The sequence below is a fragment of the Pelobates fuscus genome, chromosome 1, assembly GCF_036172605.1.
Source record: "Pelobates fuscus isolate aPelFus1 chromosome 1, aPelFus1.pri, whole genome shotgun sequence".
NCBI classification, from domain to species: domain Eukaryota; kingdom Metazoa; phylum Chordata; class Amphibia; order Anura; family Pelobatidae; genus Pelobates; species Pelobates fuscus.
Genome location: NC_086317.1, coordinates 62,866,770 through 62,893,171, shown reverse-complemented (window position 1 = coordinate 62,893,171; position 26,402 = coordinate 62,866,770). Strand labels below are relative to the sequence as shown.

At 40.5% G+C, this 26,402-nt stretch overlaps 2 protein-coding genes across 5 annotated transcripts in view; one reads left to right on the top strand and one right to left on the bottom strand.

The window, feature by feature from the left end:
* The window catches only part of CMSS1 (cms1 ribosomal small subunit homolog), a 292,216-nt gene that overhangs the window by 4,208 nt on the left and 261,606 nt on the right, over positions 1-26,402 (top strand). The window lies entirely within an intron of this gene.
* Positions 3,852-26,402, bottom strand: part of FILIP1L (filamin A interacting protein 1 like) — a 242,365-nt gene continuing 219,814 nt past the window's right edge. For all 3 annotated transcript variants that reach the window (XM_063448901.1, XM_063448894.1, XM_063448910.1), the window contains exon 6: positions 3,852-4,236. In XM_063448901.1, coding sequence (XP_063304971.1) covers positions 4,051-4,236 — 186 coding nt within the window. In that variant the 3' untranslated portion in view covers positions 3,852-4,050. The remainder of the gene's footprint in view (positions 4,237-26,402) is intronic.

Here is a 26,402-nt window from a genome sequence, read left to right as displayed (position 1 = left end):
TAATCACGCATAATTATTAGGCAACTTCCTTTCCTTTGGCAAAATGGGTCAAAAGAAGGACTTGACAGGCTCAGAAAAGTCAAAAATAGTGAGATATCTTGCAGAGGGATGCAGCACTCTTAAAATTGCAAATCTTCTGAAGTGTGATCATCGAACAATCAAGCGTTTCATTCAAAATAGTCAACAGGGTCGCAAGAAGCGTGTGGAAAAACCAAGGCGCAAAATAACTGCCCATGAACTGAGAAAAGTCAAGCGTGCAGCTGCCAAGATGCCACTTGCCACCAGTTTGGCCATATTTCAGAGCTGCAACATCACTGGAGTGCCCAAAAGCACAAGGTGTGCAATACTCAGAGACATGGCCAAGGTAAGAAAGGCTGAAAGACGACCACCACTGAACAAGACACACAAGCTGAAACGTCAAGACTGGGCCAAGAAATATCTCAAGACTGATTTTTCTAAGGTTTTATGGACTGATGAAATGAGAGTGAGTCTTGATGGGCCAGATGGATGGGCCCGTGGCTGGATTGGTAAAGGGCAGAGAGCTCCAGTCCGACTCAGACGCCAGCGAGGTGGAGTACTGGTTTGGGCTGGTATCATCAAAGATGAGCTTGTGGGGCCTTTTCGGGTTGAGGATGGAGTCAAGCTCAACTCCCAGTCCTACTGCCAGTTTCTGGAAGACACCTTCTTCAAGCAGTGGTACAGGAAGAAGTCTGCATCCTTCAAGAAAAACATGATTTTCATGCAGGACAATGCTCCATCACACGCGTCCAAGTACTCCACAGCGTGGCTGTCAAGAAAGGGTATAAAAGAAGGAAATCTAATGACATGGCCTCCTTGTTCACCTGATCTGAACCCCATTGAGAACCTGTGGTCCATCATCAAATGCGAGATTTACAAGGAGGGAAAACAGTACACCTCTCTGAACAGTGTCTGGGAGGCTGTGGTTGCTGCTGCACGCAATGTTGATGGTGAACAGATCAAAACACTGACAGAATCCATGGATGGCAGGCTTTTGAGTGTCCTTGCAAAGAAAGGTGGCTATATTGGTCACTGGTTTGTTTTTGTTTTGTTTTTGAATGTCAGAAATGTATATTTGTGAATGTTGAGATGTTATATTGGTTTCACTGGTAAAAATAAATAATTGAAATGGGTATATATTTGTTTTTTGTTAAGTTGCCTAATAATTATGCACAGTAATAGTCACCTGCACACACAGATATCCCCCTAAAATAGCTAAAACTAAAAACAAACTAAAAACTACTTCCAAAAATATTCAGCTTTGATATTAATGAGTTTTTTGGGTTCATTGAGAACATGGTTGCTGTTCAATAATAAAATGAATCCTCAAAAATACAACTTGCCTAATAATTCTGCACTCCCTGTATATTAATTATGTGTGCATCCGTCTAGAATTGTATTCTGGTAATCACCAATTTATTCAGGTTTTTATGAGACTGCTTGCATCCTATGTGAAAACATGCAATATGTGATACAATACTTCTGTATTCTCATACTAATAAATATATAAATAATTGGTATTTTTTTTAAATACACACGCAGCAGAATTCTCATATTTTAAGGTTCCTGTGACCACTGCAAATCCTCCGGCAAACTGTAGCAGTAGTGAAGCCTCTTGAGACTAGGATATTGCTCTGCCAATCAAAAACCTCTACTAATGTTTATGGGCTTGAAGCTCTCCTAGCGATCCAGCAGGTTTATGGGATATGTAGTTTAAAACCAGGTGATGTTCCAATCATTAAATCAGATGAGTGAAACTGCTGCATATGCTAATTTCAGGAATATTGTGACTGTCTTAGCTGATTCACAGCTCCCTAAAGGAGCTAATGTATCGAATTTGGTGAATTGCAAGTTTTTCTAAATGACTTGATAAAGAATGTTTACAAGTTGGACCTAGGCAGGTCAGTGTGGTGCATGTGCAGTGCCCAGTGCATAGCTTATTGCGTAGCTGCTAAATCTTAAGTATGTGGATTTAAATAGGAATATATTTGGTAACCTGCAGCACTGGGTTAGAAACATTATGCAGACCTTGTAGATTAACCCCCTCTGTTCCAGGTAGGATCAAGGCATGTTTATCCCCATCTACTCCCTTTCAGCCTTTGCTCTTTTTATCTGATGACCATTTGGGGACCAGTAGCCCCAAAGTGCAACATTTCATCAGTGTTTGTCGCTTATCTTTCGACTAAAGACTATGTATACCATTTATATAAAACAATACGATTACTATTTAGCTACCAGGATCAACACACATATGACAGTTTTTATTTTTATTTTTTTTTACGGTTTATTTGCTTTTTTTCTTCTCTCTCCCTCTCTCTTTCTCTTATTTGTAAAAGACTCACTACACTATGTGCTTTCACCTATTTGTGCCTTATACATATATTGTATTATTGTGTTTCCTTCTAACTTTTGGTCTGCATTTTAATAAATAATTCATAAAAATAAATAAATAGAAACTTAACCCCTTAAGGGACAAACTTCTGGAATAAAAGGGAATCATGGCATGTCACACATGTCATGTGTCCTTAAGGGGTTAAAGAAGATGATCGAAATACAGTGCCATTTTGGTGGCATTTATACAAAATTGTATTACTGTGACACTCTCATACCCACTGCACGTTACGGGTAGTTGTATTTTCACAGGGCTCGTAGGTACACTAATACACATTGCAAATCACTGAGAGTGCTATTAAAGTGGAGCTCTGTGATACCCGAATACATTGCATACACTGTTGATTCTATTGATGTGGAGCTCTGTGATATCCTAATACACTGCAAATTACAGTGAATGCTATAGATGTGGAGCTCTGTGATATCCTAATACATTGCAAAGTACTGTGAGTGCTATAGATGTGGAGCTCTGTGATACATTAATACACTGCATGTTACTGTGAATGCTGTTGATGTGGAGCTCTGTGATGTCGAATTCTGTGATAGCCTAATACACTGCATATTACTGTGAATGCTGTTGATGTGGAGTTCTGTGATACCCTAATACACTGCATATTACTGTGAATGCTGTTGATGTGGAGTTCTGTGATAGCCTAATACACTGCATATTACTGTGATTGCTGTTGATGTGGAGCTCTGTGGTACCCGAATACATTGCAAATTACTGTGAGTGCTATAGATGTGAAGCTCTGTGATACCATAATACATTGCAAACCCTGTGAATTCTATTGATGTGGAGCTCTGTTATACCCTAATACATTGCAAATTACTGTGAGTGCTATAGATGTGGAGCTCTGTGATACCCGAATACACTGCGTATTACTGTGAATGCTATTGATGTGGAGCTCAGTTATATACTCTAACAGTTATTCTAAGCTCATAGCAAAGAAAGGTGCTTGGCAGTAATGGTGCATTGCTTGCCCCTAGAAGGCATGCAAACGTGGATTCCAGGACACTGACTCTCTAATGTAGGAGGCTACTTGATGCTCACAGTGATTGGGTGTAAGCATATGAACCCCACATCCAGGCTAAGACTATAATGTTGTGTTGGCCTATTGATGGGCCACAAGAAAGTATATCTCAACTATGACATTACTAGTAGGTCCATGCTTTTGTCAATTTTATGAAGAACAGAAATGCAAGGTCATATTGGCTACATTTGTAGTAGTTTGCTGTTGCCAGCAGGGGGCAGTAATGAATCATATTGAGGGAATGCTACGTTTCTGCAGATGAATATGAGCATATAAACTCTTGTGCTTTAGCCGTAATTTTTCATCTTTGTCAGATAGCAGTAAAATGATACACTTACACCCACTGAATCATATATTTTTATTTTCTAAAAAGGAAATGAATATGAAGCACACACTAAAGAAATTAAACAACTTGGTATGAAAGCCTACTATACAAAACATATAAAATTTTTGGGAACGATACATTAAGATACTCAACAAGGCGTAAAGTGTGTTAGTTATTGCAATTAAATGATACCGCTCTATATCACTAGTGGGGTATATCAGAATTTCTCTATATTTCTCCTATTGCCACTATGCTCCTTGCTGTATATAAGCTCCATCCACTAGGTCACCTCTTTGCTCCATTGTGAAGGTTAGAAATTGTTTTAACTGAATGTAACTTGTCTTTGTTCATGTCCCGCTCTGCTTTGCCAGAACTCCCAACTGTTTTTTTGATGGGTAGTTTTGAGGCATTGATTGTTTTAGGTTTGGGAATCCGAGTTGGGCCGCTGCTGCATGATGCTTCCTCAGAGACCTGAAGTCGAAAAAAAACATAGAGGAAAAACAATGTTACTATTCAATATATTTGTTCCAGGATTGTGTAGCTAGCATTTTGGTTGAGGGTGTTGTGAGTTCTTGTAGCTGCAAGGCCTTAGATTGCCTAAGCACAGTATGATTTGGTGTTTATTATATTGGTTTGTTTTGGCTAGTAACTGAAAGCTGGTAAGTTTCCCATAATACTAGCCTATATAGTATACAATAAAAAAAATACATAATATTGAAAATAAACAAAACAAATCATATATAAACAAAACAATGTGCAATAGCGTACATCAGCAGTTGGATATAGTCCATTTTTATATGTTTTACACTCTATAACATAGCGTCCAACCTCCATAAACACTTAACATATGTAGTAAAAAATAACCCATTCCCCTTAATATAATCTCATTAGAGCAGAGCCCTCAGCACCTTCTGTGCTTGTACATTCAACTTGTCTTGTTGCAACTACTTTTTTGTTAGTCCACCTATAGCTATGAAATGCGTTGGCGCCTTATAAATAATAGTAATATTAAAGGGAACACTCCAAGCACCGTAAGTACAGCGCTCTGTAGTAGTTATGGTGCCAGGAGTGGCCCTGGTGTAACCTCAGTGTACGTAGTCTACTGTTTGACTTCTAGACCTTCACAGAGATTCGGAAGCACCTGCTCAGAGTTTGTTAGCTCTCCTGAGCTAAACCTTGCTAGCTAAGACCTGCACTGCTGAGCTGATTCTTACTCTTGGTTAGTACTGCTAAGTTTATTTTCCCCTCTTATCAGACATGTCTTCACCAGTCTCACTTTTTGTTTGTTTTTACAATTGACCTTTTTTTTTATTCTGTCTTTCTTTTTTACACCTTTTCTCTTTTTCACTTGCATCCTATTGGGCTCTGACCTATTTAGAATAAAATAAAATGCCTTGTCTGTCCATTTTTATATCTGTTGGTACCATTAAACCTCATCTCGAATAATGCCATTGCTGCGCATGCGCATTAGGTCTCCCTCGCCGACTGACGTGGATGGAATCTGACCAAGCGCCGAGGGACATCAGCGCTAGATTCAGGTAAGTGGCTGAAGGGGTTTTAACCCCTTCAGCCTCGCAGGAGGGGGCCACTCCAGGAGCCTATAGTGCCAGGAAACGGGTTTGTTTGCATGACACTATAGGATCCCTTTAAGTACCAAAAAATTGAGAGTTAATATTTTTAACATGCTTGAAAAATATGTTTTAAATAATCTTGACATTATTAATGAACACTGTCTTTGATGGGATGCTCAATCTATTTGGCTTCCACCCAGAATGGTTGGAATATTGTAATGCAGTTTCATGTTTTTGTTTTTTTTGTGTGTAAAAATGACTGTCTGATTGTACTTTAAATGTGATTCCCAAATGTTGTAGTAAAGAACCTGTACAATAGGTGGCAGCATTTTACAACAATCATACTTCTAGCTCGTCTCTCCCTCAGGGCTGGAGCAATACTGATGTTGGATCAGAATTGCTTAAGACCCGAGTAATAGAGGAAAGGTCTTAAAAGCCCCTGTTTCTAAAAATTATGTTAGAACAATAAAGACACAAATTGCATTTTGCAAATACTCTGGTTATTTTGATCTCTTGTCTGCTGGAATACTGCGGCTAGTCTGTCTGTCTGTCCTGTCTGTCTATTACACCCCGGCCGAGAAAGAGAGCTCTCTGTTCTTCATGAAAGAAACTTCTGCTTTTATTACAAAATTGCCGCAGCACAAGTGTACATATGGTCAACATTTCAGTCACTCTGAACTTTTTCAAGCATTTTGGGGACAAAAAGTCCAGAATGACTGAAATGTTGACCTCCTATACACTGTTTGTTTCTTCTGCAATTTCGCAATAAAGGCAGGCGTTTCTTTCATGAAAACGACCATCTCTTTCTCTGTAGTTATATTCCGGCTGTAGCAATCACGGTGGCATTCTGTATCCTTGGAGACCTCAAGTACAAGTATTGCCTAGTTCATTTTTGTTCTGTGTTTCATTTTTTTCTACGTCTCCTTTTTAGACTTAAGCAGAGATGGTCTCCCGTTTGCATTATATTTTGTATTGAACTTGTTCATGTCAAAACAGATTATCCTAATGAGTTTACTTGGTTATTAAGCACCTGGAAAATATTCCTACAGAAACCGAGCCAGTGTTAGAGTTCATGAAGGCTTTGAGCCTGTGCTTTTAGATAAGAGGTAATAATACCCTCTCACTGTAAAGTCTCCAGCTGACGGGACGGTTTAATGTGCTGGGGAAACCCCCAGGTTTTGTCAAACAACAAACTGACAAAACTTTACCCATCACCTATACAGTAGGATGACGTGGCTCAGTGCCCCGATAATGATGGAATACTATTTTTATTTGTAGATGTTTGTTGCAACAGTAGTAAGCTATTTTACTTTGGTGGTAGTTATACAATGTACCCTTTTTTTTTGGGGGGGGGGGGGGGGCACCCCTTTAAGGGACAGTGGGACACTATAGTCAGCAGCTTAATATAGTGGTTCTGGTGTCTATAACCTGTCCCTGCAGGCTCAGTAATATAAATGCTGCCTAGTAACACCTCTAGTAACTATCACGGGATACCTACATTCCGTGTCTCCCCATTGAGATGCTGAATGCTTCCCATAGAGATGAACGGATTTAATGCATTTGTATGAGGAGATGCTGATGTGAGCAGCGTGGCATTTTGCTTTGCAAGGTCAGTAGCATTCCATGGGAAATAATCTCTTTCCTATGAGATATTCCTCGCAATATAGACAGGGCCAGCCTCGGCAAGACCAACGCAGCAATGGCTGGATACCGAAATGGGTAGTTCAGCAATATAGTGTTTCCTAATGTGCGATTTTGTGCATCGGGTATATTGCTTTATATGTATATGTCTCTATAGTATTACGTTTAGATTGTAAGCTCATGATTTGTCTTGCCAAACATTTTGTGTAATAGTACTGTATTTGCTACATTCTAAGCTCATGGGCAGGGTCTTCCTCCAGTATTGTGCTAATTATTTGTATTTTGTTTTTTATCCCCTCTATTGTACAGTGCTGTGGATTGTTGGCACTATATGAATACCAAATAGTAATCTACAGGGTGTATTTCTACTATATAGGGCATATTACTGAGTGACTCTTGCACTCCATGTTCTGTATTCCAGGTGTGCGCCAAACAAATGTTTTCTATTTGTTTAGCTGTGATTGATTGAGTGGGGATTATCTGAGCAATGAGTCACTATCACTGGTGGTTCCCAAGATCTCCGATGTTCATTTGTAAAAGCACACTGTGTTCGTTAATGAGCATGTTATTTCTTGCCTATGATATCTGCCACTGACATGAAGTGACAAATGTAATTATTGTGATTATCTAGAATGTGCATTCACGTTCAGCTGGTTACTCGTTTAATACATAAAAAATGAATTATTTAATTAAAGTATTTTGTGCAGGGATCCTGTTAACAATCGGAATCAGTTTAAAATGTTACCGATTTTATTGCCGATAACATAAACGTGCAGCACTTAATACTTACCTCACAGCACACTGTCCTCTGCGTCCAACCGCTAATGAGGCGACACGTGGCGTGAACCTCACGTCACCCCCTCTCCCTTTCACCCCCTCTCCCTTTGGTATAATCGATAAGATCCAAAAAGTTTTCACTGTCAATTCTATGACATTATAACAGTGCCACAAAATGATTAATCCCATCACTGCAATAACTAACAGTAATGCATGCCCCCAAAGCAAAAATGAACCCCTGCACTGTCAGAGTATCAGAACACAATAAAGTTTACACAACCATATACCCCTGAACGGCCAGTCCATCAACTAGTTTTCTGGTTTAATGGTAATTGGCAGAATACGGCTCCAGTTTTCCCCAGTATAAGTTCTGATCGTTGTGGTGCAGTGTTTAACCTCTGCTTTGCTGGACCCATCATTTTTTAGAGCACTAATGAAGAGGAACAAAGCCATTTAGGAAGAAAACCCCAGCTTTGTTTATTAGAGAAGCTTTTTTCTTAAAACCACTTGAATGGAAAGGGCCGGATAAGTTTTGTTTGTTTTTATAGAATGCGGCGGATATAAGGATGCTGCGGACTGATTGCTGGGAAGAAGAATAGTACATATTCTGAGTGCTTCCATAAACTGAGCCACCCAGGTGTCTGCTTTAAGTGAGGCTGCTATATTTTACATTTAATTGGGTCAATGCTGTTCCTGTGATGGGAACTCCTCTCCGCGACATAGAAATGGGACAATGCTGAAATTAGTTGTATTTTTGCAGGAACAGACCGTTCTCCAGTGACAAATCATCTGAGGCTATTCAATATTATAATCTAGTCTCCTTCCAATGGCCTGCATGCAGGGGGCCACACTAAGTGAATGGGATGTCAGAGCATTCTTCATTAAAGCATCATTGGTAGTGAATTGAAAACCCAACTGTAAAACATAGGCCAAAATTGCTGATTTAAAAAACTAAAAGTTCTCCTTTAGCTTACATTTGCAGTTCATTTTTCAGTTCATTTTGATTTGCTATTTAGTGAACTAACCTCATGTTGTGCACAGTGACCCCATACCCCCCCAACATTCTTAATGGACAAAGAGGGACAATCCTATCCGTAACCACATTGTACACATACTGGCTGAGAATAATAGGAGTGTGATTACTGTCAGCATGTTTAGTTAATGTCAGATTGGTATAGTAATTGTGTTACTTTTTCAAAACTTTAAATGTACAGAATATCGGTACCAGTTATCGGCAATCGGCTCGAACAGCAACCAATAATCGGTATCCGCTCTGGAAAAATATCAGTTCATCCATCATTTGTATGGATAAGGTGGAAGTAAATCTTTTCTGGCAGTTGGAGACACTGTGTTTTTGTCAAACCACCTAAAACTGTTTGATAAAAATTGGGGGTCAGCACCCAAAAAGCTCCTTAATGTGTAAAAGGTATGGTAATACTTAGTGTGTCCTGTTAACATTCACATGTACATCTGCGTGAAATGTATTGACACTAAATAAACTGCAATTCAGCTGCTGCTGAAGAATTTCACAAGGTGAAAATCACGGAATTAATTAAAGCTAAATGCAAATAAATAGACTCCGTCAAGCATGCATAAAGATAGAAGTGTATTTGCTGACACAAATAAGTGTGGAATTCTATATTTATTTAAATTAAATTTTTCATGTATCACACATGGCTGCATATTATATTTTAAATATAGGGATAAGCAAACCTAATATTAAAAATGCGGGGAAGTGACCGTTGCACTTCAAATAATCACATATGCTTGTTCGGATTCTCACCCATTCATTAGAACGCATGCCATTCTTATTACAGCATGGTTGTGACACTAGCATCCTGTAATCCATTGATCCTATTATAACACATGCCTGGGACTTTAATCACCAGTTATAATGTATCGTTTATCACTGTGTGCAGTTAATTGTAAGGTTAGCATCCTGTGCACTGTATTCTCATGACATTCCTGCAGGAGTATATCATTCAGAGCAATACCTGGAGGACTATATAATTTATTAACAGGTTGGTGCATAGCTCCCAGATGAAAGCCGGTTTAGAATCTACTAATAAACATAAACCAAAGGTATTGAGCGTCTCCGTCAGTCTCGTTAGCAGTGAGATAACCTGAGTTTTTGTGTTGCTCATTCCTGAACGTGATGTAGGAGCTGGCGCAAAGGTATTGCACTTCCCGGTTGTCATCCTTTAAGTGATATTATCAGCATTTTGTGTAAGGAACGCAGTGGACCTCAAAGGGACACTGCCTAAATAAAACAATACATTAAAAAAAATGTATTTAGTAGAAATATTTTTTTTTTATTTAAAGGGACACTATAGTCACCAGAACAACTACAGCTTATTGAATTTGTTCTGGTGAGTAGAATCTTTACCTTCAGGCTTTTTGCTGTAAACACTTGTCTTTTCAGAGAAAATGCAGTGTTTACATTACAGCCTAGTGATAACTTCACTGGCCACTCCTCAGATGGCTGTTAGAGATCCTTCCTGGGTCATGGCTGCCTAAAATGCATCCAAACATTCAGTATCTCCTCCCTATGCATGCATACACTGAACTTTCCTCCTAGAGATTCATTGATTCAATTCTTCTCTATGAGGAGATGCTGATTGGTCAAGGCTGTGTTTGAATTGTGCTGCCTCTGCCCCTGATCTGCCTCTTTGTCAGTCTCAGCCAATCCTATGGAGAAGCATTGTGATTGGATCAGGCTACCACTTCTAATGATGTCAGCAGACAGGTTTTGAATTTTGACTATTCTGAGTCAAACAGCATTCAGATTTACAGCTTCAGGCTTGAATAAAAGTAAGATTTGGCTATTTTTAGGGAGGCATGAGGGGCCCAGGGGGGCTAGATGGTGGTGTTAACACTATAGGGTCAGGAATACATTTTTGTTTTCCTGACCCTATAGTCATCCTTTAACATTAGTTCTCTAGGTTTACATAAATAAAAGTAGTGGATTACATTTCCTTATGAGGAGGATGATCTTTGCAGTTTTTGGCAATGGGCAAAGCTTAAACAAAGTTTGTTTTCAAATGCTAAGTTAATTTACCCATAATCCATCAGTCACAATAATCCCGCAGACAATCAAACTGCAGACATTATGAACAGAGGAAAGCAAAATGGGGGCACCCAGCTATTGAAATTCAGCACAAGGAATATAGCATAAGACGGATACATTGTAAGCAAATAGTCAAGTAGCAAGGGAGGGTATATAATCATTAAACTACAAGGGGCCTAAGGAGAGGAAAGTGAATGAAAACCTGTAAAGAAATAATCCGGGCACTATAGCAACTTAATTGAAATGAAGATGTTTTGGTGCCTAGAGCCACCTGACACTACTTTTCCTTTTAGGGGTTAAACTGTTCATGACCAGTTTAACCCCTAAGTAGGCTGTCCTGTGCCTTTACTCTCTATAACAGTCTTTCTGCGTTCCATAATTCTGATCCCGGAAGCACAGCCTGCCGCCGGGCAGGGACACCGCTGATTGGCTATTATTAGTCAGCAGTAGCTTCCCTCTTCAAATATAGGGGTTAAACCATTTGTGAGCGTTTCAACTCCTAAAGGCAATGAAGCGCCATGAGGCAACTGGCACCATAACAACATAATTTCAGTGAAGTTGTTATGGTGCCCAGGGTGTTCCTTTTTAAGTGTTTAATGCATGAGTTAAGAGACAAACAGTTGCCTCTTCATTTAGATCACAGGTGTCCTATTCTATCAATAGTATAGCCAAAGCTGCGAAACCTTTAATTCGGGGTTTCACAGTTTAGTGTTGGTGGCTTTGGAAGAGTCCATTCATATTGAAGGAGAATGTGGGAAAGATTTTAAGCTCCAAATTTTCTCCAATGAACTCTCTGATCACTCAGCTCCACCCTCTTTGGACATTTCTCTGCATATTTTTGTCAATAACGAAAGGACAAAAAGGTTAAGTATCTTAAGACTATATTTAAAGTTTTCAAGTATGTCCATATATCTTAAAAGGGGTGCAGTGCCCCTTCCTGCTCCCTAGAATCGGGACACCATCCAGCTGTTATTTTGACTTTGAAAGGGAAGAGACTGTCGGCAAATGTAAGTGCAAATATTTCATACTGCTTAAAGGGACACTTTCATGTAATGTATATCTTTTTTTTTTTTTTTTTTTTAGTAGATATATCCTAAATGAAAACTTGCATGCATTTGGTCATGCATTTTTTTTTTCATTAGTGAGATATTTAAAAAGAGAGTGAAAAAGCTGCAGATTTCGTGTTTGAAGGCAAGCGCTCTGGGTAATTGCTACCTATAAGATTAGCTCCACAGAGCTAACCAAACCAGGAAGTAACAGGACTGATTGTCTGCTTGAAAGCCGGGGGCTGTAACCAAGTTAAATTATGAAAGTGTCTATTTCTATTTAATCTGCACTTTTTGTAAAATGAAAGAAGGGGATGCCCTCTTCACACACAAAGTACTTCAGCAAGCTAAATTGCTTTAGGGGGCTGAAGTGTCCCTTTAAGCATAGGAAAAATCATATGCAAACTTGTATTTATGTTTTAGATCTTATTGAAAGAAAAAACGTGTTCCACTTTTATACTGTATAGCTAAAAATAAATACTGGAAATCATGAACTATACTTATATTAAAATAAACCATTCCTGGATTGGATGGAATTAGGTTAATGGAAGAATTGGCAGTACAAAGATCAATGGAAATGTTTGGTGCAGTCTGGTCCTGACATTATGAAGGTGTAAGGGATGGTACTCAGCTGGGACAGCGATATGTCCTCATTCTAATTACCAGTATACGACATTGGGAGGATGTTGGTTTTTTTTTAACCCCTTAAGGACACATGACGTGTGACATGTCATGATTCACTTTTATTCCAGGAGTTTGGTCCTTGAGGGGTTAAATTTGTGTAATGAATGTTGAAGCATTTGTAAAAAAAATTTTTTTTTAAATTGTTGCTGTTTACATTTCTTTAACGGTTTACCAAACTGTGTGAAAAACAAATGTAAAAACAATCTTATTTTCAGAAAAGAAAAATAGTTTGAATGTTTTTGAATAAGACTGAGCAGATCTATGCTTAAAAACATAACTTTATGGACTGTCTCACACTACCAACTGAAACATAATAAACCAGTTTGAATACAAAATGTCAATTGGCTGGCATGCTATTTTTTGTTTCTTCTTTTTAAATTTTTTTTATTGTGAATTAACCTAACGGCACATCAAGTATTTAGAGGTTTAAACAAATGTTCTGTGGGATGAAAGCAGACCCAGCTGTTGCAAATGAATTTATGGTTTCTGTCACATTTGCATGCTGTAACATTTTCCAGTATGGTAAAATGAGATTTCGGCACTGGCTCCGTATTTTGCATCTTTGTGGCTGTGTGATTGGCATTGTGTTGGATTTGCATGGCGCGTACATTCCTACCAGCTCTTCCCCTGAATCTCTCAGCAGACCATCATAATCTTCCATGTGATTCCCAAGATAAATTTGTTCCATAACTGAAAAGTTGCTGCTCCTATGTAGTTTTTGTTTTCCATCTGTTACCATAGTAATGTTTTTTTGTTTTTGTGTGTGTGTGATTTTTCCCAGCCTACTGTGTTATTTGGGAGCATAGGCCATTATGTATTCTGAGACTGTCTCTCTTAGCAGTGCTCAATTAGCAGTTCTGCTGCCTGGAAGGAAGTCTTATTTTAGTCTGAGAAATGAGCATTCAATGACGGCAGTGGGAATTTTTTTTCCTTAGTTAAAATTCAACTTTCTTGCATTTTACTGACACGGTTACTTAGTAAAGTGAGAATTGTCCTGAATTCTAAGTGAATTTACAGTGATTTTGAAATTTAAAGGAAGAGTAGCTTTAGGAATGCAAACACAAAATTAGAGGGTCAGGCATAACTTAAATAGTAGAGGTCCCCTTGAGGAAGGCAGTGGCCGAAACGTCGGGGTGTTTTGGTCTCCAGGGCTGGGTCAGTATAATTGATATCACTATCGGGTAAATTGCGCTTTATTTATATTTACTATTGGTGTATTAATATATAATGTATAAGAAACAGAGATAAAGGATGGCGCTAAAAATATATATTAAAATATCAAATATAAAACCAGTGCAGCACACAAAAAAACCACCCAAGTGTATAGTCACTATATAACACTTACATACAAAGATAAAACAACAGAGAGGATGGTGGTTGCGCACACAGTAAATGATATCCTTTGTATAAAATGAGATCCCTAGGTTTGGCCAAACATAGACAATGTCACTGAACCACTTTATACATTTCTTTACCAAAGTTGATAGAAAATCAAACTTATTTTCTAAATATTTGTATTAAGAACCTAGGGATCTCATTTTATACAAAGGATATAATTTACAGTGTGCGCAACCACCATCCTCTCTTTTGTTTTATTAATATATAATGTTATGCACTTTATCTTAAATGGATGTTTAGCTTTTCTCAAATCAATAAAATCTGTCTTTTTACATAACCTGGTATGCTGCGGCCTTCCTCCAGTGATGTCATCTGGCAGGCGTTGCTTTACTTCCTTCTCATCCAATCAAGTGCTTCTCATAGAGAAGCATTGGGGCGCGTGTGCGTCTGTTTAAATGCTTCTTATAGGGAGGCATTGAAATGCAATAGATGAATATGTTAAACGTCACATATTTAAATAATGCTTGGTTAGGAGTGTGGAAGCGCCTCTAGTGGTTATCAGAAAGACACAGCAGGCAATGCACCCAGACCACTTATTGAGAGATCAAAGTAGCCGAACTGGAAACGTAGCTGACTGGGAGAGTTTTTCCAGTTCATCTGCTTTGGCCTTAAATTTGAATACTGCTTTGGCCTTAACATTTAAATTCCCAACAACTTTTTAAAATAACCCTGCTAGTGTAATTATTACACATGAGTGTGATAACTCATTAAAAATAGTTTAAAGTTACTATAATAGTTTACAGTGAAGAGTTAGTTTATTTGATGAAACTGTTGCAGGAGAGGAAGCAGGGTTACTAAAGGATCACTATAGGGATCAGGAACACAAACCTGTAATCCTGACCCTATATTGCTAAAACCACCATTAAGGTGGCTTGCGCCCCCTTAGCCCCTCCATTGGCCATCTGAGGAGTGGCCACTTGGAGGTATCCCTAGGGGCAATGTAAATGAAAATGTCTGAAGGGAGCCATTATACTCATCAGAACAACTATATTAAGCTGTAGTTGTTCTGGTGACTATAGTGTCCCTTAAGGTGCGGGGAGGGAAATGCTACTGGCCGTTTCATTGACCTGCTTTCCTAAAGAAGTGTGTTTTTAAAGATATTTTAAAGGAATGGAGACTGGGTGAGACTCTAACAGAGCCGGAAAGGGAGTTCCATAGGAATGGCAATGACCTAGAGAAGTCTTGAAGGTGGGCGTCAGAGGTGCCAGGTTGGAAATTATTCCTGTCATCTCTGCTGGGATTTCAAACTATGTAGTGTAAATTAGTGTATATCATTACCAAGCCATCTCATGACATCATGGAAGGAAGGCATGGGATTGGTGATAAATGGTGCAAGGGTTTACTCGGTATCTGCGGTCTGCTGATTTGAGTGTCGATTATGAAACTGGATTGTGATTTTTATTTTTATTTAATTTTTTACATTTTATGCTCCTCTTTCTAGTTTATCCTGTATGGTTTTTAGAAACACCCCCCATGTCTTGAGTGCATCTTAGTTGTGGGATATGGGCCTAACGATGCAGTTTCTTTTTAGGTAACAGATGGATAGAAGATTAAAAAAATAAATTAGTCTGCAGTGACAGTAGGAATTTCGGGTTAAAAGCGCCCAGATAATATCCATGATATCTAACTTTAGCTCCTCAAAGAGATGGCGGAGTGTGTGTTACATATCCCACCATGCTTAGCTACCCAATGTTTAATTACTAATCTATTTAGTCTTCGAGGTAAAATCCTGATGTACCTCTTCGTTTATAATATTTAAGCAGCATTTCTTGCAGTGACGGGGATCCCACCCCAGTGAATAAAGACGCAGCAGAAGGTTTAGGAATTTTGAGTGCCTTGTCCTCTGTATTTGTCATCTCCTGCATTAATATGGAATTCTCGAGCAAAATAATATAAATGATTTAAGCCCCTGTCTAAACATTTCCATGTAGTGGCACGATATGTACAACGTGTATGCTTTTTATTTAATTAATCTTGGGGAATGTTTGTTTTCCTGTATTTATGCCTTCCTGTTTAGTATAGAGACAGCCTAATGCTCGCAGCAGTATGTCAAAAGATATACAGATTGTAGAAAAACAATCTTTACAATTTATTTTACATTGTTTAAGCTGGTGCTTCATTTTTCCTGAGAAAATTGCAATTAAGCAAGCTTCTAGTTGAATTTTTATACACCATGTCCCATGGCAGGGGAAGAGTTTAAATGGTTACTGCAACCATCATAACCACTGTAGTGGTTGCGGTGGCAGCAGTACCCTGGTGCCGTTTCCAAGTTATGGGGAAAACTTATTTAATGAACAAACCATTGTTTAACAGGTTAACCTCAAAGTTTGCTGTCTGGTGGTGTTCATCTCTGACTCCTCTGCATCCACTTGAGCCACGGACTGTGCTCCGCTCCCAGCGTATAAGTAGCTGCCATTCACAAAACAGCTTGAGAAAAACACACACACACCACACCACACCCCACCCCACCCCTATCTATCTCTATCTTAAGCTGTTTTGTGAATGGCAGATACTGATACTTCTCAAGCCGCTTTGTGAATGGGGAGGGGGGGGGAGGGGGGGGGGCTATTGATAATCATTATCATCAGTGCCCAGTCCGAGGCTTTCTGTTTCCAGGCGTGGACTCAAAAGAATGTGGACAGGCAGACTTGAGCCACATCGGACAGAAGACTTTGGGGTTAGATTGTTCATTAATAGTTTTAACCACTGAAAGTAAGCCAGCACCAAGGATCTCCTGACACCATAACAATGTAATTCTGATGAAGTAGTTATGAGGCTGGAGTGTTCCTTTAAGTTTGTCTGGGAAGGAATTGTGCCAGGAATTATCAGGTTTTTTTTTTTTACCCAGCCACGAGAACATTTGATGGCCTGTGCATATTCTACTCTATGTTAGGGGAAATTGACCGAGGGGCATTAAACCAAAATTGGCACTCTGTTTTCCATTCAAAAATATTGAGGCAGGTGGGCATCCAGGCTGAGCGATCGTGCCGAGGATAAGCTCCCGACAAACCTCACACAATCAGGGGGGAAAACGCCTAAAAACCGGCGCACCCGCCATCTGGAGGACTAACAATTGACAGAGGCCTAGCTGCGATCGAGCCGGGGAGAGGCGGCCGCTCTCCTTGATGGCAAACCCGTGCATAGACCCCTCAGCTCACACACCTCCTATCCCCCCTCCCCCCATATGGACCGGCGGGGGATATCCAGGTCCTCTCTGGGTGTCTGGAGCAGTCAGCCCGGATCTAACGCTGAGCCTGATGCAACAACACAGCGGTGTTGTCCCTTACACGGCACACCTAAGATGGTGGCTGACAGCACAGCACATGAGCAGAGCCCGCTCCCCAATCCAAAGCTCCACCATGACACCATGCATTGCCTGGAAGAAATCTTTAACCTCTTCTGGAACAGACTATGGGAGTGGCAACGAGCAGCCCGGACCGAACAGCAAAATTTGCAGACGGGTGAGCGGGGCCGCGGGCAGCGGGAGGTGAGGGGAAAACCCTCGGGCGCAGCATTAGTACACCTACCCACTCCCTCTATCCTAGGCCCAACTGGGCTGAAGGCCAAAAGGGTGAAAGCACGGAACATCGCCCACATATGCGGAGGCCCACGTGCTGCCGCCAGCGGCAGAAGACAATCGGGCCCTCCGTCATTTCCACACGTGGAGGAAACCCGGGCTCCCGAAGACACGGCGTTTGTGGCCAAGAGATGCAGGCCTGCACACCGGCCTGGGGCTGGAAGGAAACCCGTGCAGCGGACCTCAGAGACTCACCGGCGGGCTACTGTCGTTTCTCAACAGCGGGTATTGGATGAATGAAACACACAACCTCAGGCCTCCAGAACTCTCTCCACCATGTTATTATGCAGTAATTTTAGACCTGTTGCCTTTACATGACCAGGACTATCAAAGATTGGGTAGCAGAATGTCTTTTCAATGGGGCTCCAGACCACAGTGAAAATTTACCTTCAGCATAGCCAGTTCAGACCATTAGACATTGTTCTATACACTTGTCATTTCATGATGTTTTCTGCATGACCCACACACTATGAGCACGTCACGAAGCACTCACACAACCTTTACAAGTCTAGCCCAGGCTCCTCCTTGCCTACTAGTCCAAGAATTTTGTGGCTATGTAGACACCATGCAGCTTAAAGTGTACAGCTTAAAGGAACACTATAGTCACCTAAATTACTTTAGCTAAATAAAGCAGTTTTAGTGTATTCCCCTGCAATTTCACTGCTCAATTTACTGTCATTTAGGAGTTAAATCACTTTGTTTCTGTTTATGCAGCCCTAGCCACACCTCCCCTGGCTATGATTGACAGAGCCAGCATGAAAAAAAAAACTGGTTTCACTTTCAAACAGATGTAATTTACCTTAAATAATTGTATCTCAATCTCTAAATTGAACTTTAATCACATACAGGAGGCTCTTGCAGGGTCTAGCAAGCTATTAACATAGCAGGGGATGAGAACATCTTAATTAAACAGAACTTGCAATAAAGAAAGCCTAAATAGGGCTCTCTTTACAGGAAGTGTTTATGGAAGGCTGTGCAAGTCACATGCAGGGAGGTGTGACTAGGGTTCATAAACAAAGTGATTTAACTCCTAAATGGCAGAGGATTGAGCAGTGAGGCTGCAGGGGCATGTTCTATACACCAAAACTGCTTCATTAAGCTAAAGTTGTTCAGGTGACTATAGTGTCCCTTTAACACAACTACTAGGCTACCTATATAAACTTGTTTTCACATACCTAACCTATCCTGCCATTAACCATCATTGTTATGCCATATATCGAAAAAGTGCAAATGTTCCTGATACCATGTCATTGTTCTCCTAGAAATGTTTGAATAGCCTGCATTTACTGTTGTGGTTTTGCAAGCTTGTATGTGATCACCTGCACAACAAAAATAAATTAAATATTGAGGCAGGATTATAATTTTTAGAACATGTTACTGTTTGTTAAGACAAACCTTTGCAGATAAGTATTCTATAAAGTACCATTGAAAACAAAAAGCTACTGTACTCTTGTGTTTTGGTTAGCGCGAGAAAGAGGAATCTGTGAAATTAAGTAATTGGAGTGTGATGATGATTTCAGTGGGATGCGCTTCTGATCTTTAAATCATATGACTCGTGTAAGTCATATGTCATATCCATGTAACAGAGTAAAGCGAGCTTTGTATTTTGGGTCTGACACAGTCCTACATTGCTCTGGGCTGTGCACTTCTTGACACTTCTGAAGCCTGATTCTAATCAATGAAGTGTTAAAGGGACACTCCAGGCTATATTTACACAATAACATCATTACATGACAGTGTTATAAAGGAGCTATGGTGGCAAAAGACAGCCAATAGGAGGGAGCCACACTTATTGTAAATCCCTGTTGTATACCCAACCCAAAATATGCAAAGACTCCAGAAGGTGACAGTGCCTCTCTTAAAACATATTGCTTTTTCGTCTTATTTTGTAAAGGAGATAACTCACAGAGAAATCGTGAAGAATTTTATGCGAGCAGATTGCTCTGATTGCCGCAGATGCTCACTGTATCCAAAAACTTCTCCAGTGAGTTCATCACTTGTGTAATTGCACTAGTTGTACTTTAGTTTGTGAGCCTTGTAATGTAAAAAAAAAATCAAACTACAACTCCCAGATACCCAAGCAATGGCATGACGTTCATATCTATCATTTGGATGAAAAAGGGAAACACTGAAAGCTGGGAGTGAGGGGAAGAAGGGATGGGCTTACACAAACATCTACAGTTAAAGTGTTAATTTAAGCACCATGGCACCTCTTTGATTCAAAGTGGTCTCGGTGCCTGGAGTCTGTAAGTGGAGCGTATCGCTGTGAAATACCAAGTTTAACCTCTTTTCTGCCAGGCATGTAACTCCACCTCCGTCAGCATCATGGGGCGTCATCAGCCAGCCCAGAACTCTTCGTTGGTGTCTGTTCTGTGCATACTCTGATACAATGACACTCATTCATTGGCTGAGAGCAGTCAGCTGATGCTCTCAGCCAATGAATGAGTGTCTGTATCGACATCTGGATGTATAGCTCTGATTTGTAGATGTGTAATTCCAGTTTGACAATTTACCTAGGCCCTCTGGACAATGCCACTTTCTCCATTAAAACCTGGAAGATTCTGCATGTAGCTTCCGTTACCCATGCATATTTAACTAATTGGCTGAGTGCGTCAGCTGATTGATTTCAGCCAATGAGCTAAGCCCTGCAACGCTGTGCTTTTCTCAATGTAGGAGATGCCCGGCACTCAGTGTACCCACGTAAGTTGTCAAATCATTGGCAAACAGTTTGACTACTTACATTGGGGGCACCAGGACACTCCTGGATCTATAAATACTACGTTGCGCTCTAGTAATTTTAATGCTTGGAGAGTGTCTGTAAAATCTAAAGAAAACCCAGGAAACCGTAACACTATGGTTGTGTTTTGTGCATATCTCTAAAACCTCTATCAGAGGGGTAGCGAACTTCCTTACAGTCTGATTTATTTATTATTTCACTTTAAAAAAAAAAAAAAAAAAAAAGTGTATATATATATTTTTTTTGATTTTAACTGTATGGTTGTATTTTATATAGGTTTGAAAAATAAATAAAACATTTATCAGCTGTAATAAAAACATGGTAGTAAGGAGGGAAACCAGTACTAGCCTACCCAATGTATTGCATTGTACTAAACTCTCTGACCCAAGTAGACTAGTAGAAATGTCAAGCTAACCTTGGAATTCCATCACTGATCTATTTCTCCTCCTTTGAAAACAAGATGTCCTGAATATTAGTTATGAGCGATCTCTTGGCCCTCCTGCTTCCTGGTTTCACTCCTTTAACTGTTAAGTTTGATATAACCTCCCTGTTTTGTCTGGGTTGTGGTGGGCCGATGACCCTGATGAGACGAGCTGAGGGGAAGCAGATCCCATAAATTCCCTTGGTAGCTCTCCTGCCATTAAGCATGGAAAGTGGGAGGCAGTTCAGACCTAGTTAGTATGATAAATAATCTTTAATAGGAGCCCTGTCTTAATGTACTTGGCATATTGCAGATGTTGGTATGATGATGTTATTTATGCTGCTTATGCGCCCATTCAACTGCATAATCTGCTTCAATTACATAAATAAATTCCAGATTCCCCTTGTGCCTTTTCCAAACTGATGTAAATTTAAGGGGCCCTTTAAAATGTGATGAGAACATTGTTCCGTATTAATGGCGGTATTGGAAAATGTGCTTAATGACTCACTGTCTTCTTTTCGTCATTGGGATGTAAAGGAGTTTTGCTTGATTTTGTTTTATTTTCTTGTTTTATTTTCATCATTAGAACAGAGCTCAACAAATCCCAGGCGCCACGGCGACGCAAAATTTTGCCCTGGTGCCTGGGATTTGCCAACTCTAGTTGGTGTTGCCACCGAAGAAGCTTTGACGGCGGCCATCATGGGGAATATTGGAGGCGCCAAGGCAGCATTGAGCCGGCCGCCTGCGGGAGCAAGGAGGCGGTCTGCGAGGGAGCAGTTCTCTTGCTGTAGCTCCTCTCTGCTCCCTTGCGCTGTCTAATGATGCCGGGAGTCGGAATATGACGTCACTCCGGCCCGGCATCGCAGAGAGCATGAGGGAGCAGAGAGGTGCTACAGGCAGAGTACTGCTCCCTCGCATGCAGGAAGAGAGGAGATAGTACTGCTCCCTCGCATGCAGGAAGAGAGGAGATAGTACTGCTCCCTCGCATGCAGGAAGAGAGGAGATAGTACTGCTCCCTCGCATGCAGGAAGAGAGGAGATAGTACTGCTCCCTCGCATGCAGGAAGAGAGGAGATAGTACTGCTCCCTCGCATGCAGGAAGAGAGGAGATAGTACTGCTCCCTCGCATGCAGGAAGAGAGGAGATAGTACTGCTCCCTCGCATGCAGGAAGAGAGGAGATAGTACTGCTCCCTCGCATGCAGGAAGAGAGGAGATAGTACTGCTCCCTCGCATGCAGGAAGAGAGGAGATAGTACTGCCCCCTCGCATGCCGGAAGAGAGGAGATAGTACTGCCCCCTCGCATGCCGGAAGAGAGGAGATAGTACTGCCCCCTCGCATGCCGGAAGAGAGGAGATAGTACTGCCCCCTCGCATGCCGGAAGAGAGGAGCACCACTGGACCCCAGGGAAAGACCCACTCAGCTCTCCCAAAGGTAGGGAGGCTGAGTGGGGTTTAATTAAAACAAAAATGTGTGTGTGTGCCTGTCAGAGAGTGTGTGTGCGAGCCTGTTGTCAGCATCAGTGTGTATATGAGCCTGTCAGTGTGTGCGCACGTTAGGGTGCCTGCCCCCTCCGAACGCATGAGGAAAGTGTTTTCCTTTTTTCCCATTTTCCCACGCTGAGCCAGTTTCACAATGGCTGGTACCACCTCAATCTTTATGATCTCCGCTAAGCCAATGCTTTCCCTTAGGAAAGCATTGGGAGGATTTTGTGCATACACAGCAAATGTGCCAATCCGCATCTCCTCATAGAGATGCATTAAATTAATGAATCTCTATGAGGAACATTTAGCGTCTCCATGCAGCTTGGAGACCATGAACGTGGGTGCTGTAAGTGGTGCAGCAGGGACCCAGGACTCTCTAGTTGCCGCCTGAGTGACTTTCACTAGAGGTGTTACTAAGCAGCCGTGTAAACAGAAAAGGCAGTATTTACACTGAAAAGCCTTCAGGGACAGGCTATAGACACCAGAACAATCAGGCGGTAGTGGTTCCGGTATAGTGTCCCTTTAAGAATTGCATTTTCTTGTTGAAAATTACTAGCTCCTAATTTTTTATTTTTTTTTAAGCTGGCTCCTAGATTCCAAACAAATTTGTCAAGCCCTGCATTAGAAAATTAGAAAAAATTAAAATAGAATTTTGTATGAGGGACAGTGCATTACAGACTCTTAAAGGAACACTCTAGCTTGCTGAATTACTTTTGGGGTTAACTGAAGGTCCTTTCTTATGTTTTATAAATGTGCTGATTTGTAAAGTAACACTCCAAACACCATACTCACTACAGCTCAATGTGGTGGTTATGGTGCTAGGAGTGGCCTGGGGCCCTCCCACTGTAGTCAGACTGTTTTTAGAATGGATTGACTTCTTACCTAGTGTCAGCTGGCCGCCACTCCCCTCCTTCTCTACTAATGATGGAGAGCAAAGCTCTCAAGCAGGAGCTTGTCATTAGCTCTCCTACGCTAAGTGCTAGCTCTTTGGCTGAGAGCATCAGCTTATCACTCATGGCTAATGATCTACTCCTTTCACTGCAAGCTCTCTGTCGTCAGAAGTGGAGAGGGGGAATGGCTCATGGATATGGAGCCATAATGTTCTAAAATAATTTGACTACTTAGAAGGGGAGTGGGAAGTTCCGGGGAAATACTGGCACTATAACCACCACAGCAAGCTGTCTGCCTATCAGGGAGGGTATCCCGTCTCACTCTCTGTGAATGCTGTTCTCATACAAATGCTGAAACCAATGCTTCTGTATAAGAAACATTGGTTTGACAGAGAGCAGCAATTGCTGCACATGCACCACAGTCCCCAATGTTTCTCTATGATAATCCTGATGGGGGGGAAAAAAGGGTATGTTTGTTTTATTTTAGAGGGTAAAAATATGTTTGCTTTTGTCGTTGGAGGTTCTTTAAAGTTGTTGTGCTGCGGGAGGGTTAGCTCCCCATTCCTTTTGCCCTTTGTTATTGCCATTCTTGTTGATGTTGGTGCTAGAGCAGTGTTGGATGTACACACACCTTCTCGCTAACTGCACAGAATGTCATGTATACTGTATACCAGCATTACTTAACCGTTTCAGCAGAAATACATTGTATGTCTGTGGGGAAAAACCCATCGGATCACCTAAAAATCCTATTTGCTGCCGCCTCGAGCATCTCTCATCTCCCTTCAATCTCTTCACAAATTTCGCCTTTCTAGTTTCTTTCTCCGCCAATCCTTTTTGCTGCTTTCTCCAAGTTTCCTGTGTCTTTCTATCGACTATCTTATGTTGTACATATCTTCTCTGTCCTTCATCGTCTGCCTCTCTCCCGCTATGTATCTATCAGTCTCTCTGTCTCCTTTGTCGTTTTCAATATAACTAGCGTTTCCTACGGTCACCTGTCTGCATGTCTTGAAGATTACACATAGGGATTATTATTAACAGTGTGCGGGAAGGTATTTTCATCCTCCTGACCAAGTTCAGCATTTAACACTCCCCTTCCTGCTTACCTTTCAAGGAGGGGGTAAGAACCCTGGTGGTCCAGTGGGCAGAGCCTGCGCTCTGCACGTCTCTCAGGTGCAGATCTCTTTAATTACTCCCTTTGGTCTGGTGCTTTGTGAATGATTAATTGTTGCCATGGTAACCTGGTGGCAGAGCCTTGATTGATTGAGAAGAGTACAAGGGATCTACCATTGATCTGCACCCTCCAGACGTGCAAGCCACACACTGCCTCACATTAGTGGCTACCATCCGTGGCAATGGAGGCCACTGTTCAATGTACCACTTGTTTGTACCCACTATGTGTATGCCTTGAGAACCCAGATTGTAAATCACCTAAATCAGGCATAGGCAACCTTTGGCACTGCAGATGTTTTGGACTACACCTCCCATGATGCTTTGCCAGCATTATGGGGGATGTAGTCCACAACATCTGGAGTGCCGAAGGTTTTGAAGGTTGCCTATCCCTGGCCTAATCATAGGCAACCTCCGGCACTCCAGATGTTGTGGACTGCATCTCCCTTAATGCTTTGCCAGCATTGTGGCTGCATTATGGGAGATGTAGTCCACAACATCTTGAGTTCCGAAGGTTGCCTATCCCTGAAAAATGATTTGTACAAACTCTCTTTCTTTACTCTACTTGGGTGGATTAAAATACTCAGCAAGTTTATGGAAGCCAACCAAATGTAGCTTTGTTCAGTTTTACAACAGGTGAATTATAAATTCTCGCACCTGGGATTGGGTAGAGAAAAATCCGCTACTTTCTGGTCTCCTCTAAAGCTGTCTAGAGAAATTCAGAAGTGAGTGTCTTTTTTATTTTTTTTAATTTTACTTATTTCTTGTGCATTTTGAAACATTGTTAAAGAACTGGGGCTGGATCTATATATGGCACAGAGTGAGGACATGTATTCTCATCCCTGCACGGAGACGTGGCAGAATTGGGCATACAGTGTGCAATAAATGTTGAAATTGCATAGCTCATTCTTCAATGCTTGATCTGTTGAAAGGATATATTACCTAATTTAGAGTAAAACAAATTATACTATATGACATACCCCTTGCTGTATGTAATTAGGATATTATGAATCACAGGATCAAGAGAGCTTATATAGTAGTGGAAATCAGAACAAGTCTTATACTAACAGAACTTAATTATAGGGAGATATTTGGAATATATTCATCTTGACTTCATAGCTGTCTTTGGAGAGTATAGCCATTTGCCTGTATATTTGCATTCATATATAAGGCCCCACGGTGAACTATTTTAATAATGCTATAGAGCACAGTGTTCCCTAAATATTGCTCAGTTTTAATAGTGTACAGCACAGTGTTCCATGAATACCAGCTGGGTAGGTTTGTGGATATGATCTAGTGAGATTAGCAGGGTTAATTACTTAAATAAGACTTCATTGTGAATTTCAAATTTAAGGCCAGAGTATTTAAAAGCATAGCGTAAAATTTCTCCAGTTAAAATAGTTTGACCTTAAATTTGAAAATTACTTTGAATTCACCTTAAGTTCTCACTTTAGTGTAAGATTTTATGCATGGATTTTTGTGGAACAGTACTCCATAAATCCTAAAGGATTGAGCGTGAACGAGTGAAATGATTTGTAATGCAACAGAAATAAGGTGGTGCCTGAGAAATCTGAGCACTATATACTTATCTAAGGCACCCACCTCCTTCAGTGTGAAGTGTGTGATATCCATCCATCCATTACAAATGAACATGTGTAATATGCCGTGTTTAAATATGTATTGGGAACATAGACGATCGATTTTATCAGGCAGTGCAATACGAAATCATCATCATAAAACTTAACTTGTATTAGCCTCTATATAATGTGAAAGTGTGAATTCGCTTTTATTTCAGAAAAAAAAGTAATTACCATTTGAATAATCGTTCTTTTCAGACTAACTCAAAATCATATCTAAACTGTTTGAATCGATTAATAATGGTCATGGTTTTTAGTGAAGAAAGCTGTTTTCAATCTACATGCTTGTAAGAAAACAGATTATGTATGTACGTTGCCATTTGCCAAAAATAGTGAGCAAATCTTTTCATTCATCTGTGTAAAATATTCCATATATTGTACCCCACCCATATCGACCATTTATCCTGGTATTGCTCATTTTTCTCACCAGCTTTTATGACATTCTTAAATTAATTCAATAGTAACTGCCAGGAGTAATAGACACCATCATTTGAGACATACTCTGCTAAATTATACACATCAGCAAAAAAAAAAAAAACGTAT